At 43.0% G+C, this 16,987-nt stretch overlaps 1 protein-coding gene across 1 annotated transcript; it reads left to right on the top strand.

The window, feature by feature from the left end:
- Positions 1–9,737: 9,737 nt before the first annotated feature.
- LOC311036593 (E3 ubiquitin-protein ligase pellino homolog 1-like) lies at positions 9,738–16,449 on the top strand (the record flags this gene model as incomplete). Its single annotated transcript, XM_084045378.1, has 7 exons — positions 9,738–9,838; positions 10,305–10,434; positions 11,278–11,376; positions 11,956–12,135; positions 12,262–12,453; positions 15,176–15,466; positions 16,174–16,449. The coding sequence occupies 7 exons, from the start codon at positions 9,738–9,740 to the stop codon at positions 16,447–16,449; spliced, it is 1,269 nt and encodes a 422-aa protein (XP_083901504.1).
- Between the last annotated feature and the right edge of the window lie 538 nt (positions 16,450–16,987).

Genomic DNA, 16,987 nt, shown 5'->3' with positions numbered 1-16,987 from the left:
CACCATACAGGGACAGGTCCCTAACGACTTCAAAAAAGCAAGGGTGACCCCTCTGTTCAAAAAAGGAAACCAATTAGACCCTGGCAACTACCGCCCTATTTCTATTCTAAGCTCCATCTCGAAAGTCATGGAAAAAATAGTCTATGAACAGGTCGACAAGTATCTTGCCGAGAAAAATCTAATCTACAAATTCCAATCTGGCTTCAGAACAAACCACTCCACTGACACATGCCTTCTCTATTTGAACGACTCTATCAAACAAGAGATCGAAAAGGGCAAATATTGCGGCATGGTCATGCTGGACCTCCAGAAGGCTTTTGACACCGTTAATCACCCAATTATGATCAATAAGCTCAAAGCAATAGGTTTTGATGACACGTCAGTGAACTGGATGAGATCCTACCTGGAAGGGAGGGAGCAAGTGGTGGAAGTAAACGGCACCCAGTCCCCCCCCCCTCCCAGTGACTTGTGGTGTTCCCCAAGGAAGTATACTAGGACCCTTACTGTTCCTGATATATGTGAATGACATGTCGTCAGCCTGCGACTGCAACGTGTTTCTGTTCGCAGATGACTCGGCCCTGCTAGTCTCGGACAGGGACAGGCTGCAGGTTGAGAAAACTCTCAGCTCTGAACTCAACAAGATCTGCATCTGGCTCTCCGACAACAAGCTCTCATTACACCTGGGCAAAACGGAATGCATCCTCTTTGGGTCCACTCCTAACCTCAGAAAGGCAGAGAGCTTCACGATCAAAGCGGGTGATGATATCATCAAAAGAAAAAACGAAATTACCTACCTGGGCTCTATCTTGGAGGCTGACCTCTCTGGTGACAAAAATGCTGATAAAACGATCAAAACGGTCCACAAAAAAACACGCTATTTGCGGAGTAAAATGTTAATGATGTCCATGATCACAATACCAGAGGCAGCTCCACAAACCTTGTCCAACCCTTTTTTGGCTCAACAAAGGGAAGTAACTCGTTCTCATGCTATTCATCAAAAATGTGGAACGCCCTACCAAAAGGAGTAAAGGAGTGTAAAACCCTACTCTCTTTCAAAACAGCCCTAAAGATACACCTTCAGGAGGCTGCAATTGGAAAATGGCCCCTGTCTAAGTCCTAACCTAACCTACCCCCCTACCCCCCCCCCTCTTTCCTTCTCCTTTTGTACATATTTCTCACTCTTCATACCAGTAACCTGTAAACTGATTGTATGACATTCTATAGTAGTTGTGTATATCTGTCTGTCTCTTATATGTCATCATGATTTGTGTGCATGGGGAACTCATTTGAAACAAGCTCAGTGCTTTTATGAGTCTTCCAGTTTAGTAGACCTTGTATTGTGAATTTGTACTTCCATGTACTGTTGTTCTCATGTCTTACTAAATAAAGTACATCAATCAATCAATCAATGTCACAGGGAGAGCAGGGCAGAATGTATCCTAGCAACGTGAAAGCGCTAACTCTCATTGGTTGTGTTATGAGTAATGAGCCAATGAGCTGCTGAGCGCACTCCTAGACAATGGGTTCATAGCCAGCGTTGGCAAGTCTGCTTATTTACATCAACTTCCCTGGAACAAAATTTGGCTTGTTTTTGGCTTGTTTTTGTAGGTCAGCTGGCTCATTTCTCTCACTATACTTGGCAACACTGATTGACACCCGCTCTGAGCTCTCACTCACACAGAGAAGAGACAGGACGGCAAATAAATCACCCTGTCTTTCATATTTATTCCCCGACTTGCAAATACGGGACAAAGTGCGTCCCTTATCAGTTCAATACGGAACGCGTCTTTTAGTTTCCAATTACGGGACGATTCCGTATTTTACGGGACGGGTGGCAACCCTAATTAGATCTCAGCATATACCTAGAACCCAGCATATTACTCTTTGTTTTTAAAACATTCAGCTTTAGCCTATTTTCACTAACCCAGTTAGAAACCAGCATTAACTCCTCTTGCAACAGCATATTAACAGAAACAGAATTTCCACTTGATACATACATTGTAGTGTCATCTGCATGGATTTCCATGCATGCACTGCTTAGTAGCCTACATGTGGTAAATCATTAACAAAAAATTAATAAAGCAATGGGCCTAGACAACTTCCCTGGGGGACACCACATTGAGGGGTCACCATCTCTGATAATGTACCATTAAACACTACACATTGTTGCCTGTTAAAGGGATTGACGGCAAGTTCAGAGATAAACAAACACCGCGCCTCCAGCAGTTCGTTTCCCCGACCACCAGGGGGTGACGCAGGAGGGACTTCCATAGAGTTAAGGGGACTTCTGAAGGGGCCATGCCGAAAATAGGTTGCTTTATTCGGATGCGTGTTACTGCCCGCCCCTGCTGGTTCTCTGAATTTTTATTTTTAAATAGGCTCTTTCATGATAAATTGACCACATATATGAAGTTAAACAACTAAATTCTATCCAAACGTTATCTTAAAAGTAAATTCTGTGCCTCAAAAACGAAGTCTGAGAGCGTTTTAAAACCGAAAGTAAAAAGTTCACAAGGACGCGCACGGACGCGCACATGCGTGCGTTAATTTACGCCCCGGACAAACATAAATAGTAGGGAAAATACGGATTTCAGAAAGAGGACTGTGTTTCAATGCAGGAAAACACCCCAGCATCATTATATAGTGGCTGATAGAGGGGAAATAAATGCAAAATATATATATATTTTTTTTAAATGTAGGCTTAATGTTGCCTAGAATCCCTTTAACCAAATAACTATTCATTAATTCAATAGCACTTTCTTTAAAATGATATGCTGATAACTTTCTGAGCAGCAACTCGTGATCTATTATATCGAATGCTGCGTTAAAGTCCAAAAGCACAGCACCCACCATTGACTTCATGTCAATATTTTTAAGCCAGTTGTCAGTAAGCGCTGTGAGTGCTGTGCTTGTGGAATATCCAACCTTATATGCATGCTGACACTCAGAGTTAATGCTGTATTCTTCAAAGTAACATTGCATTTGTTTGTATATAACTTTCTCCATCAATTTACTTAGCACCGGTAGAATACTCACTGGCACTATTTGGACCAGTGAATTGTTCCCTACTGCTTTTTGCCAGTGGAGTAACCTTTGCAATTTTCCATAGCTGTGGATAAACACAATTTTCAATACATAAATTAAAAATATGGCATATCGGTGCCACAATACACGTGACTGCCAACTTCAGCAACCTACCATCTAAATGATCAACTCCGCATGGCTTATCACTTTTAATTGAAAATAAAAGCTTTTCTACCTCTTCTATTCCTATGCTCTTGAATTCAAAATTACAGACCTTGTCCTTAATGATCTTGTTTTTTATAATTGAATCAGAAAGTCTGCCACTAACTGGTAGCATCTGATCTCAAATTGTGCTTACTTTATTAGTGAAAAAGTTATTCAAGTAATTTGCTATATCAACTGGTCTAGTGATAAACTTACCCTCCACCTCTATAAATGAAGGCACTTTGCCCATTGTATCCCTACCCACAGCTTCATTAAATATTGTCCACATTTTTTTACTGTCATATTTACTTTCCTCAAATTTAAATTGATAGTGGTGTTTCTTCTTATGTCTATTCATTTTAGTAATTTTGTTCCGAAGGGCTCGATACTTTTGCCAGGTATCAGGACAGCCAGTTGCAATAGCAGACTGCTTAAGTAAATCTCTCTCTTTTATAAATTGTTTTAACTCATCATCAATCCAGGGGGCTTTGATCCTCCTAACAGTACGCTTTTTAATTGGGGCGTGTTTATCACAAATATTCGAAAATAAGGTTGTAAATATCATTAATGCAGCATCTGTATCCTTACAGTCAAGAACTAAATCCCAATTCATATTTTTCAAATCTTTAACAAAATTATCCTCAGAAAATGCCTTGTACATTCTTTTATTAATGATCTTAGGCCCACTTTTGGGCACCTTCGCTTTATGTTATGATCGCTAAAACCCACATGTACAGAAATTGCTTTAGAGCATTTTTCTGGGGCATTTGTAAAGAAAAAGATCTATACATGAGGATGAGCGTGAACCGTTTCTATTAAAATTAATTCTTGTAGGCAGGTTCACAATCTGAGACAAATTGTATACAGTGGCTGCATCACTCAACTTTCTTTTCAAAGAACAATTACTAGAAAACCAATCCACATTCATATATCCTGCAAATAATATTTCATAATCAGAATCGGTCACATTTTGCAACATTGTGCAAATATTATTCAAATAGTCAATATCAGAACTAGGTGGCCTATAGCAACAGCATGTTAAAATAGGCTTCATATGTGGTAAGTGCACTTGTAGCCATAGAGCTTCTACACCATTTATACCTAAGTCTTTTCTGTGTGTGTGTGTGTGTGTGTGTGTGTGTGTGTGTGTGTGTGTGTGTGTGTGTGTGTGTGTGTGTGTGTGTGTGTGTGTGTGTGTGTGTGAATATAGAATACAGTGTGAGAATACTGTTATGATGGGCACATGAGCAGTACAGCCCTGTGGCACCAGTATATGTGAAGGTGTGTAACATGGGAAACAGTTACTTATACATTTGGGATACTGATACTGATTGGACGTGCATTTTATTGTCACGCTGTCATTGGTTGTACCTGTGTGCTCTGCTAGTTTGATAAGAGACGTCAGCGTTTCCTTGTTCAGTGTTATTAGGGTTTCTCAAGGTTCAACAGCACGGACGGAGCGTCTCCCGTTCTGTGCCAGAACTAGAGGACCCAAGTGATCAAATACTCACCTGTTTACAGCGAGCAGTGTTAGTTAAGTTTGTGACACAATTATCACCATCCTGACCTGACCAGCATAATTATGTATAAAGAAGTTAATGTAACCTGTATTTTCCAAGTAAAGTCTACTAACCTGGATAAACATTGTCGTGCCCGTTCCTACCCACTCCTCAACACTCAGCAGCACGACAAATGGTGTCAGAAGTGGGATAAAGACATCAAGGTGTGTAGAATCCGGGAATACAAGTTTAAAAAGTCCAGAGAGACAAGTTTGTTTTGCAAGCCAGCTGTATCGTTCCGACGGCCGTCGCGTTACAAACGCAAACGAGCCACAGCTGCGTGTCCAATGTGCTCCGTGTTGTTTGCTAAAATACTCCTTATAACTACATGTGCAAGAAAGAAAAGTGTATAAATCCATTGACTGTAGAAGACAGCTGTAGAAGACAGCTTGTCCATGCCAACAAGTGCTTTAGCTGCGAAGCACCGCAAGGAAGCGGCAACGTTGGATTGACTATACACTGTAAAAAATCACGTTGTGAAATTACCCCAAAAAATACACTGTAAAAAATATTTTTGGGTGCCAACCGTGAACAAAAACTCAAAAAATCAACAAAAATGGCAGGAGAAGGGGAAGGAGCAGAAAAGGATGTACCAGCATCAGCTATTGGTCCTGACCAGCCCCCAACATGGCTGCAAGCACTACTGACTAACCAAAATCAGCAAAGCCAACAACAGCAACAACAACTCCAAATGCTGTTAGCCCCTGTCTTGGCACACATTACTGCAAGCAGCAACACAGTAGCTCAACCACTCACACCAGGGGATGGAGTCAAACAGCCCCCACCAGCAGCAGCCTACAGAGTGGATGGAGTCCAACTCCACCAGCAGCAGCCTACAGAGTGGATGGAGTCCAACTGCCCCCACCAGCAGCCTACAGAGGGGATGGAGCCCAGCAGCTCCCATATACATCAGCTGCTTTAAGAGGGGATGGGTGGGAGAGGACCCAAAACCCTGCACAGGAAAGACGATCACTGTATTCTGATGCTCCCCTACCTTTCCCTTGGGAAATCCCAGAAAGGCCCCGTGAGCAAATTACTGGCCCCTTTGCAGCGGAGCTGAGTGTAATACAACAGCGAGCACGCACCTCTGGTCCTCCCAGAACAGGCCTTTCTACAGAGCCAGATGTTAGACGCAGAGGCACTGAGCGTGGAACCCAGCACTTACAGCCGACCTCCACTGGTGAGCAGAGGTCCAACAGCTCTAATCGTCAGAACCAATACCCTATAGAAGAATTTCCCAAGGCTAAGCTAGCCCCATTTCATGGTACTGATGATTGGGAGTCCTTCTTACTAATCTTTGAGCGCCAAGCCAGGAAGTATGGGTGGGGCTCTGTGGAAAGTGTGGATCGACTGCATGAATGCCTAAGAGGAGCGGCCATACGTTATGTTTGCTCACTGCCTGAACACATCAGAGAAGACTATATTCTCTTGAGAGGCCAGCTTAGCCAACGTTTTGGTCAGCGGGACCCCCCTACTACAGTCAGGAGGAAGCTGGGTGAGCTTCGACAAAAAAGTCGTGATCTACGCCCACGGCAGGGTTTTCATCGGCGATGAGCTGGTGCCGTCCAAGATAATGGGAGGTGAAGAACACACCGCAGGGGCGATCCTGGATGAAGACGCCAACCTGCCCCTAGCATCCTGTTCACCCAGTCCTGGGGCCTCCGATTGGTGTCCCTCACTCTCTCCAGCCCCTGGGGGTCACCTTCTCGGTCTCCGACCTGCTATGCAGCCTCCTGAAATGTCCAGCCAACATCAGCGTCCTCCAGAGAGGTCCCGCCCGCATCGCCGAACTCCACATCCTCCTACAGGGTGGGACCATCGACGCTACCGATCTTCAGAGAGGTTCTGTCACCGTCGCTGGCCTCCGGATTATCCACCAGGGAAGCAACGCGGACATCGCCGGTCTCCAGCGAGGTCCCGTCAACGTCGCCAGCACCGAGATCAACAACAAGAGTCGATAAGAACACGCCTTGGGCGTAAAATTCACAAACCAGGGAGATATCAGAGTTAGACTGAGTTAGGAAGAAGAAGAAAAAAAAAAAAAAAAAAAAAAAGTTTATAAGTGCAGTATTTCAGTGAGGAGCAGACAGGATGTGACCATTGTTTTGTGTTTAAAAAAGAAAATAAGTTGTACTGTTTATTGAAGTTCAATTGATGCTGTTGAAATGTGAAAGAAGACATTTATTTGAAGTTAATTGATGCTTTATTTTGTACACTTGCACGTGTACTGAAGGGACTCAGTACTCTTGGAGGGGGGTTGTGTTGTGATGGGCACATGAGCAGTACAGCCCTGTGGCACCAGTATATGTGAAGGTGTGTATCATACTGATACTGATTGGACGTGCATTTTATTGTCACGCTGTCATTGGCTGTACCTGTGTGCTGTGCTAGTTTGATAAGAGACGTCAGCGTTTCCTTGTTCAGTGTTATTAGGGTTTCTCAAGGTTCAACAGCACGGACGGAGCGTCTCCCGTTCTGTGCCAGAACTAGAGGACCCAAGTGATCAAATACTCACCTGTTTACAGCTAGCAGTGTTAGTTAAGTTTGTGACACAATTATCACCATCCTGACCTGACCAGCATAATTATAAAGAAGTTAATGTAACCTGTATTTTCCAAGTAAAGTCTACTAACCTGGATAAACATTGTCGTGCCCGTTCCTACCCACTCCTCAACACTCAGCAGCACGACAATACTATGGGAATATAGATTTTAACGGGGAAAACAAATATCACTTTGCTGTGTCTTATTATGTTGGTGTAACATTTTACAACGGGTAGGCAGAGTCAAAAAGGGCCATGCAGCTCAGTTTGTAACTTATAAGTAAGCATAATTTAGTTTAAAACATGAATGGTGATTGATTTGTTTACAAATAGAAACAATGACATTCTCCTTTCTCCTGAATCCTGCCAGCTGAATATGACTACAACTGTTAACGTATTAATCAAGTTAATCGACAGAGACAACGACGAGTTATAATTACATAGTTTATTTAAATAGTCAGCCATGCATAAGCCAATATACAAACGCGTACCGTGGCAGGTCTGCTGAGGATTTTACAAGATCCTCAGGGTGTCTTTATACAGGAGATGAATGTTGTCACAGTGTAATCCAAGTGCATTCATTAACATTTGAGAGTCTTGACCTTTCCAAGTCTATGTCACAATCACTGGTCAAGCAGGGAAACCCTGTCTCATCTTGCCAGTTCTCTTCTAAAAGTTTTGTGCTGTGTCACAAGTCATGCACCTCAACTCGTGTGGTCAGTTTCTTCTCGTATTACTGTAGTGGTCAATGGCATGTTGCAATGAGTCTTTAAATAGCCTTTCTACTATCAAGTGTATATAGTTGTATACTGTTCAGATAAATCATGTATATTATTAACACAACAACCAGAATCCGCTTGTAGTGTCACATTTCGATGTTGCGTGCACAAGAGAGAGAGAGAGAGAGAGACCAAAATTCTAAGCAAACTAGACTGAGCTACGCTTCCTAACCACTAGCACTGTACCAAGACATCAGAGACACATACTTTCCACAGATTACAATCACCATGATCTATGACCAAAACAACTCCCATATCTGCTGGGTGAAGTACAACAATGTGCAAACACAGCAGCTAGATGTGTGAGCTGTTGTGACAGAACAACCAACCTACGGACTAATAATCATTGTGTGTATTTCTGCACTGTCTGCACAACGAGTGATGTACTGTAGATATACTGATATACTGTAAATACAGACAGAGCAACTATCGTTATATACATACAGTATTCAAACTTTGCTGCTATTTGTCCCATGAGGATTTATCCAAAGTGAATGTAAAACACTGAAATATTGATGCCATTTGTTTCAAAGGTTTTTCCCATGCAAGCTACCTTTTCCTACGTGGATGTATAACTTTTTTTCTGACAGCAAATGCACAATTTGTATGGTTTTGTAAGATGTTTTCTATAAGTTGGATGTTTTTTATTGTTTTGTTCCACTTTAGCTTTGGCAACATAAACATTTGTTTTCTCATGCCAATAAAGCCCCTTTGAATTGAATTGATTTGAATTGAGAGAGAGATACAACCCTTTGATCAAGCTGATTGTCAGAGAACTGTAAATGACTGAATCAGCTGAAAAGGTTTTTAATCAGGCTGTATATCAAAGAACTGTAAATGATTGAATCAGAGAGAACAGCACATATAAACAACACATCATGAACCTCAGTTCAGACATTGAGGCTTGAGGACTTGACCGAACGGAGGAGCTGTTATAATTACTACAAAAGTTACTTTGAGAAACTGTTAGTTTCTTCTACCCAGCCAGCCGTTGTTGGATATCCTACTCAAGATAAGCCAAGTAAGTAAGGTGAATTGTGTTTGTACATACAACATGCAACATTGCTTAGCTTGTTTAGTCTGCCTCCAATTTTGGGTTCATAAACGTCTTTCCAATCATTCTATGTTTGTGGGGGGGAAGTCTAACAAGTTATTACAGAGTACTTATTGCTGACTAATTACGGTATGTCATTTAAAATGTTACTATTATCTAAGTAACAACCATTAATAACAATAACTGCAATATTATCTAAAGTTTTACCTCGACCTACTTCAGAATTTTATGAAAGTGACACTTGTATTAACCACTTTAAACGTGGTGTCCCTATCATGTCATTGTACAGGGACATGTTCTATTATCTGCATAACATTTAAAAAATGTCCAAAATTGTAGAAAATATCTAGATTTACAAGCGCACATGCGTCCCCCTTCAGTGAAATGTTGTGAGCGTGAAGATTGTCTGTCTTCGCTTATCCGCTCACTGAAGTTGGCTATATACAGGGCTTAAACCGTTAAACCGAGGATATCTCATATTGGAATGAAAAATCATGTGTTTTTCTTGTTATGTCTGCAGGTTGGGCGTAAAGGACAGCAACAACCACTAGACTTTGAGGCAGGAGTGTTTCGCTATGGGAGAGCCCTGCACCAACCTCTGTCTGAAGGGAGCACCAATGTCGCAAAACCAAGAAGATATCTCCCCAGTCAAATATGGGGAGCTCATTGTCCTGGGGTATGATGAAACATTCATGTATTAATAGTCATCACACTGTGGCCATGTCGCTCATCATTATAAATTAACAAATGGGGACTTTTGGAGCTGTTTTGGAGCTGACTTTTGGAGCACACGTCCCAGGCCAAACACAAAGGGTCATAATTCATGTACATCATATAATCTGGCCAGGTTGATGTAATGATTCTTTTATTTTGTCATGTTACATGTAGGCTAATGAAAGTAAAAGACAGCATCTCGCTACACAAGTCTGAGCAAGGCTTTAGTGTACATATAAAACATAATGTTACGAATAGCATAAACTCGTGAGTAAAGCATTTCTATAAAAAAAAATGAAACTCCATGTTACTGCACTATCCACGTGTTATTTATGGCTCTAAAGATCTGATCATAAATGAAGCTTGTAGCAAGCTTGCTTTATTAACCACAGTGTTCCCACCACTGTTTCATCTTCTCTTCACTGCAGGTACAATGGTTTCCTGCCCAACGGGGACGATGCCAGGACGAAAAGCCACTTCGCTTTGTGGAAGAGACCCAAGGCCAACGGTGTGAAACCAAGCACTGTACACATGGACTGTAATCCACAGGCAGCTAAGGTACAATCGTAACAATACCACATTGTATTACCCTTCTGTGCCCATATATGGAGCTTACTGACACATTGAGGTTACACTACAAACTCCATATTTGGGCGTAGCTGCACGAGTCATAGAGAGATGAGCATGTCACCAGTCCTCCCTTAAGCCAAATTGAATATAGGATTTTAATATAGGATTATTTTGATGAATTATTGTAATATATCTAAATCTGCAAAGTAACTAGTAACTAAAGCTGTCATATAATCGTACTGGAGTAAAAAATACAATATTTGCCTCTGAGATGTAAGTAACACATTGAAATACTCCATTTAACTAAAAGTACCTCAAATGCACTTAAGTACAGCACTTGACTAAATGTATGTAGTTACTTTCTGCTGCTGTCTGCAAACCACTATAAAATCCCCAATATTAATAAGAAATGTGAGTGTACAAAATGGAAACAAATGTGGTTCCATTCTTTACACTATCACAGTTACAGACACATAAGGGTTCATTTGGTTCCTAATTATCATTTACCTGGGGACCCCCTGGAACCCCCTCAAGGACTCCACGGCAGTAACAATTTCTGGAAATTTGTTTTGGAAAATGTCTACATTTCAATACAGTAATGCCTTCATATTAAAAAGAAAATGTACTTTTGTTTTAATGTCATCTTTTGAAGTATTTTTACAAGCATGCAACTTTGATTTTTTTTTGCTCCATTACTTTAACTCAAGTACACATTTGACAGGGCAACTTTCACTTGTAGTTGAGTAATCTATGCTTTGACTCAAGTACTGAGGTTGAGTCCTTTGTCCATCACTGGTGGTTTCTAACAGTGAATTTCTCTGTGTTCCATAGGCTATCAGCATGGGACGGCACAGCACATCCTTCTCTCTCTCCCAAGTCTCCATGGTCGTGGTGGAATACGCTCCTGACAGCAATACGGACATGTTTCAGGTCTGTAGGATCCATTATGCCAATACATAGGAACTTAAAGTATACTACATTAGTTACCACTGACCCAAGGTAGATTATAATCGATTGAACTATCATTAAGATAAACATGCTCTGCTCTGAACATGCATGCTGTATTCTGATAGTTATAGAGTGTTTGTTCTGTAAGAACCCTGTATCTCCAGCTCTTTAGTAAACAGAAACAACATTTTCACCAATGAGCAGAAACAATTGGAACTGGACATTCCATTTGATGAATGTTCTTTGTGGGGTTCTCTCTCCTGATTGGAGGATAAGGGGGGTTGCTAGCAGGGGCGTCGTTACGCGGGGGCTTCGGTGCAAAGAATGTACTCCATGAAGTGTAGATGTCGGAGGTTTCTTCCTTTTCTTTTTTCTTCATCCCAAAGGTGGGGGGGATATCCCTCCCCCCAATGGAACTGAGTATGTCCACCCCCACCCCCTCCTGCATCCCTGCTGTGATGAAATGCTCAAAATAGGTACACTAGGGTGAAAGTGGTTAATACAGTGTATTTAAACATGCTGTGAGTAATGTGAAACCCCTTGTGCGTTTGTCCATAACAGATCGGGCGTTTCGAGGAGAGTCCCATTGACTTTGTGGTGACGAAAACAGTGCCCGACAGCCAGTCGGTTGAGAGCAAAATCTCGCGCTTCGCCTGCCGCATCATCTGCCAGAGGAGCACGCCCTACGCCGCGCGCATCTACGCCGCCGGCTTCGACGCCTCCAAGAGCATCTTCCTGGGTGTAGGTTATGATTATGAAATGTCACAATTGTGTCTGTGTTACTGTGCAGGACTTTAACTCGTAACAGAGTATTTTATGGTATTGCTGCTTTGACTCACCATCCCCCCCCCCCCCCCCCCCCCGCAGGAGAAGGCAGTTAAATGGAAGACGCGTGATGGACAGATGGACGGACGGACCACCAACGGCGTGCTGGTGATGCACCCGCTCCATGGCTTCACTCAGCACTCCAAGCCCGGCCTGTGGAGGGAGATCTCGGTGTGCGGCAACGTCCTCACCCTCCGGGAGCCCCGCTCGCCTAATTCCCCACGGGGGAAGATGGTGAGGACTAGATACAGTATATACATGTTTGCAACAAACATTGTACACGTGCACAGACAAATGATTGAAATAAAATCAATCTAGACTTATAGACCAATTATTTGTTTACAAACATTGAGACTGGACGCACAGGTGACTGCTTCATGTAATCAATTCCCAACAGATCCCCAAACCTGCTGTTTTGGGGTGAGCTTGTTTCAGTTCATTCAACCTCCTCTGTGTGTAGGCTAGTGGGGTGCGCCCTGGCGACACATATACTTCATCGCGCAACGGTATAGCGCACCGAGAACAGCTGACATACAAGCTCACAACCGCGTCACGGATGCGACCGCTGTGAGCTTGGAGATCTGCTATTCTCGGCCGTTCTCTGCGCGCGACACCTTCGCGGGACGGAGCATAAATTAGTCTTGACGGGCTGCAGCTGCGCGAGCCAAGCAGGTTCTGATGCCATGATCATAGAGCGCTCCCTCCGTTCCTATGACAGCCACTGGAGGTGGAGTTTTGAGGACAACTGCTTTGAATTGTTATTATTGTTTACACACAACAGAAACCAAGGATTATATATTTCAAGAGCGAGAGATCACAGTAAAAATCCTAAGCATTCTTCCTCCACACTGGGAGAAAAACAGCATCTGAAAGTGTGATGGGATGCATTTTTACACGTGAGACTGTGACTACTTTTACATTGCATCTTATGAGCGGTGGGGTTCTTTTGCTGCCGACCTGCGTGCGCATACTGTTTCGTATCAGTCTGACGTCGTCTGTTAAGGCGTCTATAGTTGGCAGTGTACATCATTGTGCGAACATACATTACGGAAATCAACACCAAAACGTCAAGTGCAGAGACAGTACGGTCTTGTTCAGTAAACCAGAAATATTTTTCTGCCCAAAATGAGTTAAGAGCACAGCAAGACTGTTCACTTACTAGATTAAGTCTGACATAAATGTAAGAGCTTAAATCGACAGGTAGCTCTGTAGAGCACTTGCCTTTCGACCACAAGGTCATGGATTTGATACCGGGCACCGCCAACTCAGCGTTTGAGTAGCACAGCTTGGGTGTGGCAAGTCATGCGGTAAGTACTGGGAGCTCATGGTATATGTTGAGCTCCACCTCAGCAATAGGCTCTATTCACAGCAGCCATATTATGAAGACATTCACAGGTGTTACCAATGATACTAATGAAGGCTCTGTTCCATTCTGGTCAAACAGAGTCAGCAGGGTGCTGATATTGTGCATGTTGGCTCACTGGAAACACTCTGTTACACCATTGGGTCTACAGTTGGGGTCCAGGGACCCTCATGGGCTTCCAAATGGCCCCTTACGGGTGTGTAACTCTGAGTGTGTACACATGGAACCAATGGACCCGTAAGGGTCCATTTGGTTCCATTTGTACACTCTCAGAGTTATGGGGGTCGTGGAAACCACTGTGCTACACTAAATGGAACAGAGCCTTCATTAGTATCATTGGCAACCCCTGTGAAGGAAGTGATAATATGGCTGCTGTGCATAGAGCCTATCCATCTCCCAGGGGTCTAGTGCATTGCGATATTGGGATAGACTCCCGTGCTCTGGCTCATACCGACAATTAGCCTCTCCGACCCACTTACTTAAGATATAAGGTTAGAGCTAGCCATCACTAGCATTGTTAACAATTACCTCAGTTTTGTCCATAATGTTGCAAAATTGTGGCGTCTTTTGTAAATTTCAAATAAAATGTATTAACAATGATATTTTGTTAAAACCGTCGTGTAAATGTAGGCATGAAAACAAGCTTTTGTAAAACATTTTTGACAAAGTTTGCCAGGTGGCAATCAGGGGGTCCAAGAGTCTCTTATCACATCTTCTGTATGTACATTAGATATTTGCATGTTGCTTTAATTTAAACCCTATACGTAATTGACCGGGGTCCCCCAGGGGTCTATAGTTTGTCCCGTCCCTCTTTCCCTCTACACCAAATCCTTTGGCCTATTTTCATCAAATGTTTGCCTAATATGACATGACTTGTCACCATAATTTTAGTTGACTTGTGACCCATGTACCCATGTTGTGTTTTGCCATTTTAGTTGTCCAGTAAAAAGTGTATAAATGTATTTATTAGTGATTTTATTTTTATGTATGTCTCTGCTAACCTCCCCCAAACACATGGCACTCAATAGGCTCTATGCACAGCAGCCATATTGGGAATTAGGGCCCCTTCCTTACTTCCTTCACAGGTGTTACCAATAATACTAATTAAGGCTGTGTTCCATTTAGTGTGGCATAGTGGTTGTCTTGTTTTCAAGGACCCCCATAACTCTGAGAGTGTACCCAAGAGAGAGTGGAACCCCAGAGTACCCCAGAGTACTCAAGAGAGAGTGGAACCAAATGGACCCTTATGGGTCCATTTGGTTCCATTTGTACACTCTCAGAGTTACACACCCACCATAAGGGGCCATTTGGGAACCAAAATGGAGTGTTTCTAGTGAGCCAACAGAACAGAGCCTTCATTAGTATCATTGATAACACCTTTGAAGGAAGTAAGAAGAGGCCCAATTTCTTTCCAATATGGCTGCTGTGCATAGAGCCTATTTGCACTCAAAGGACAACAAAATGGAAATACACTCTCATGCTTTTTTTAAAATCCTTTTGACAAATTATGTACATATCTATGTTCTTCATGTATAATGCATTCATGTCAACAAAAACATCAACCAAATCTTATCTTCTCATGTTTCCGTCCAGGTGGACGGTGAGTCTCAGGGACTGGTGGACGGCTCGCTGATCGACCTGTGTGGCGTGACCCTCCTGTGGCGCACGGCCGAGGGCCTGGCGCGCACGCCCACCATCGAACACCTGGAGGCCCAGCGCCGGGAGCTGAACGCCGGGCGGCCCCGGTGCCCGGTAGCCTTCAACACCCTGGCCTTCCCCAGCCCGCACCGCATGGAAGTGCTGGACGAAAGGCAGCCCTGGGCCTACCTCCGGTGCGGTCATGTCCACGGCTACCATGGATGGAAAGGTCGCAGCGAGGCTGAGGTGAGGCCTGTCGCAATAGGCTCTATGCACAGCAGCCATATTGGGAATGAATTGGGCCCCTTCCTTACTTCCTTCACATGTGATACCAATGATACTAATTAAGGCTCTGTTCCATTTGGTGTGGCACAGTGGTTGTCTTATTTTGAAGGACCCCCATAACTCTCAGAGTTACACAGCCACCATAAGGGGCCATTTGGGAACCAAAATGGAGTGTTTCTAGTGAGCCAACATGCACAATATCAGCACCCTGACCAGAATGGAACAGAGCCTTCATTAGTATCATTGGTAACACCTGTGAAGGAAGTAAGAAGAGGCCCAATTTTTCTCCAAAATGGCTGCTGTGCATAGAGCCTATTACACAATAGCCTGATTGGATTATATATTTTTTGATATCCTATCCACAGGCTCACAACGCATTGCGACATATTATGAGCTTGCAGATAGGATAGTTTCCCAAATGATTTCGTTTTTTTGTAAACTATTATTAAATACACAGCCTGTTTTGGCCATAGTACATTATGTATTTTGACTATTGGTTCTTGTCAGGCATGTCTTTCAATATTTTAATAATATGATTTGTAGGCCTAAGCTATTTGTCATAATATCTGCCTTGTGCAACTTTTGTTTACAAAATGTATATCCTCGCAATTATTTGAATGACTACTAATCATCAGCTATATAATGTCATGTTGGTGACAACCCTCTAGGTGGAAGCGGAGAGCCAGGAGCGCGAGTGTCCCATATGCCGGGTGCGGGGCCCCTACGTGCCTCTGCAGTTGGGCTACGAGATGGGATTTTACCTGGACGCCGCACCCCCCACCCACGCTTTCGTCCCCTGTGGCCATGTTTGTTCAGAGAAGACCGCCACCTTCTGGAGTCAGATGACACTGCCTCATGAGACAGACAGCTTTCACGCTGACTGTCCCTTCTGTGTCCAGAAGCTGACAGGAGACACCGGCTACATCAGACTGATTTGGCCCTAATAAGGGCATCTGGACTCTCTAACACTTTATAATCTCAAGGACACCCAGTTAGGTATGCATTAGGCCACGGATCCCGGAGTTACAGACCTGTAAGGGCCCATCTAGTTCTTAAAGGGGAGTTTCGGACTATAGCCTTTTTCTTACCTTTATATGATGTTATTATATCCTAGGACGAGTGGTACAGTAGAATATTTTCATAACTCCATACCGAGTCCACCGCAGCTAAAAACCTGAGGGGGCGGTCCATGCTCTAGATCGCGTATTTTAAAAGCTTTTTTTGTTGGTGAGATCTGACGTTCGTCTAGCGAGACTTCCGGTTGAAAGGCTAGTCCGAAATTTCCCTTTAACTATCAATAACTGGGGGTCCCAGGTTCCCACCTTGAGAACCACTGCAATAGGAGAGATCATATTATTTTTGTGTTATTATGGTGTTATTATTATTATTATTATTATTTTCTATTTTGTGCCCTAATGGGTGAAGCTTTTCGATTTTCATGACTTGAATACTTCAATGTGTTCTACTTTTTCTCTAAATAAT

The sequence above is a fragment of the Gymnoscopelus microlampas genome (assembly GCF_963454915.1).
Source record: "Gymnoscopelus microlampas genome assembly, chromosome: 2".
NCBI lineage: Eukaryota > Metazoa > Chordata > Actinopteri > Myctophiformes > Myctophidae > Gymnoscopelus > Gymnoscopelus microlampas.
Note: the sequence above shows the minus strand (reverse complement) of the source record. Positions and strands in the feature narration are given on the sequence as shown.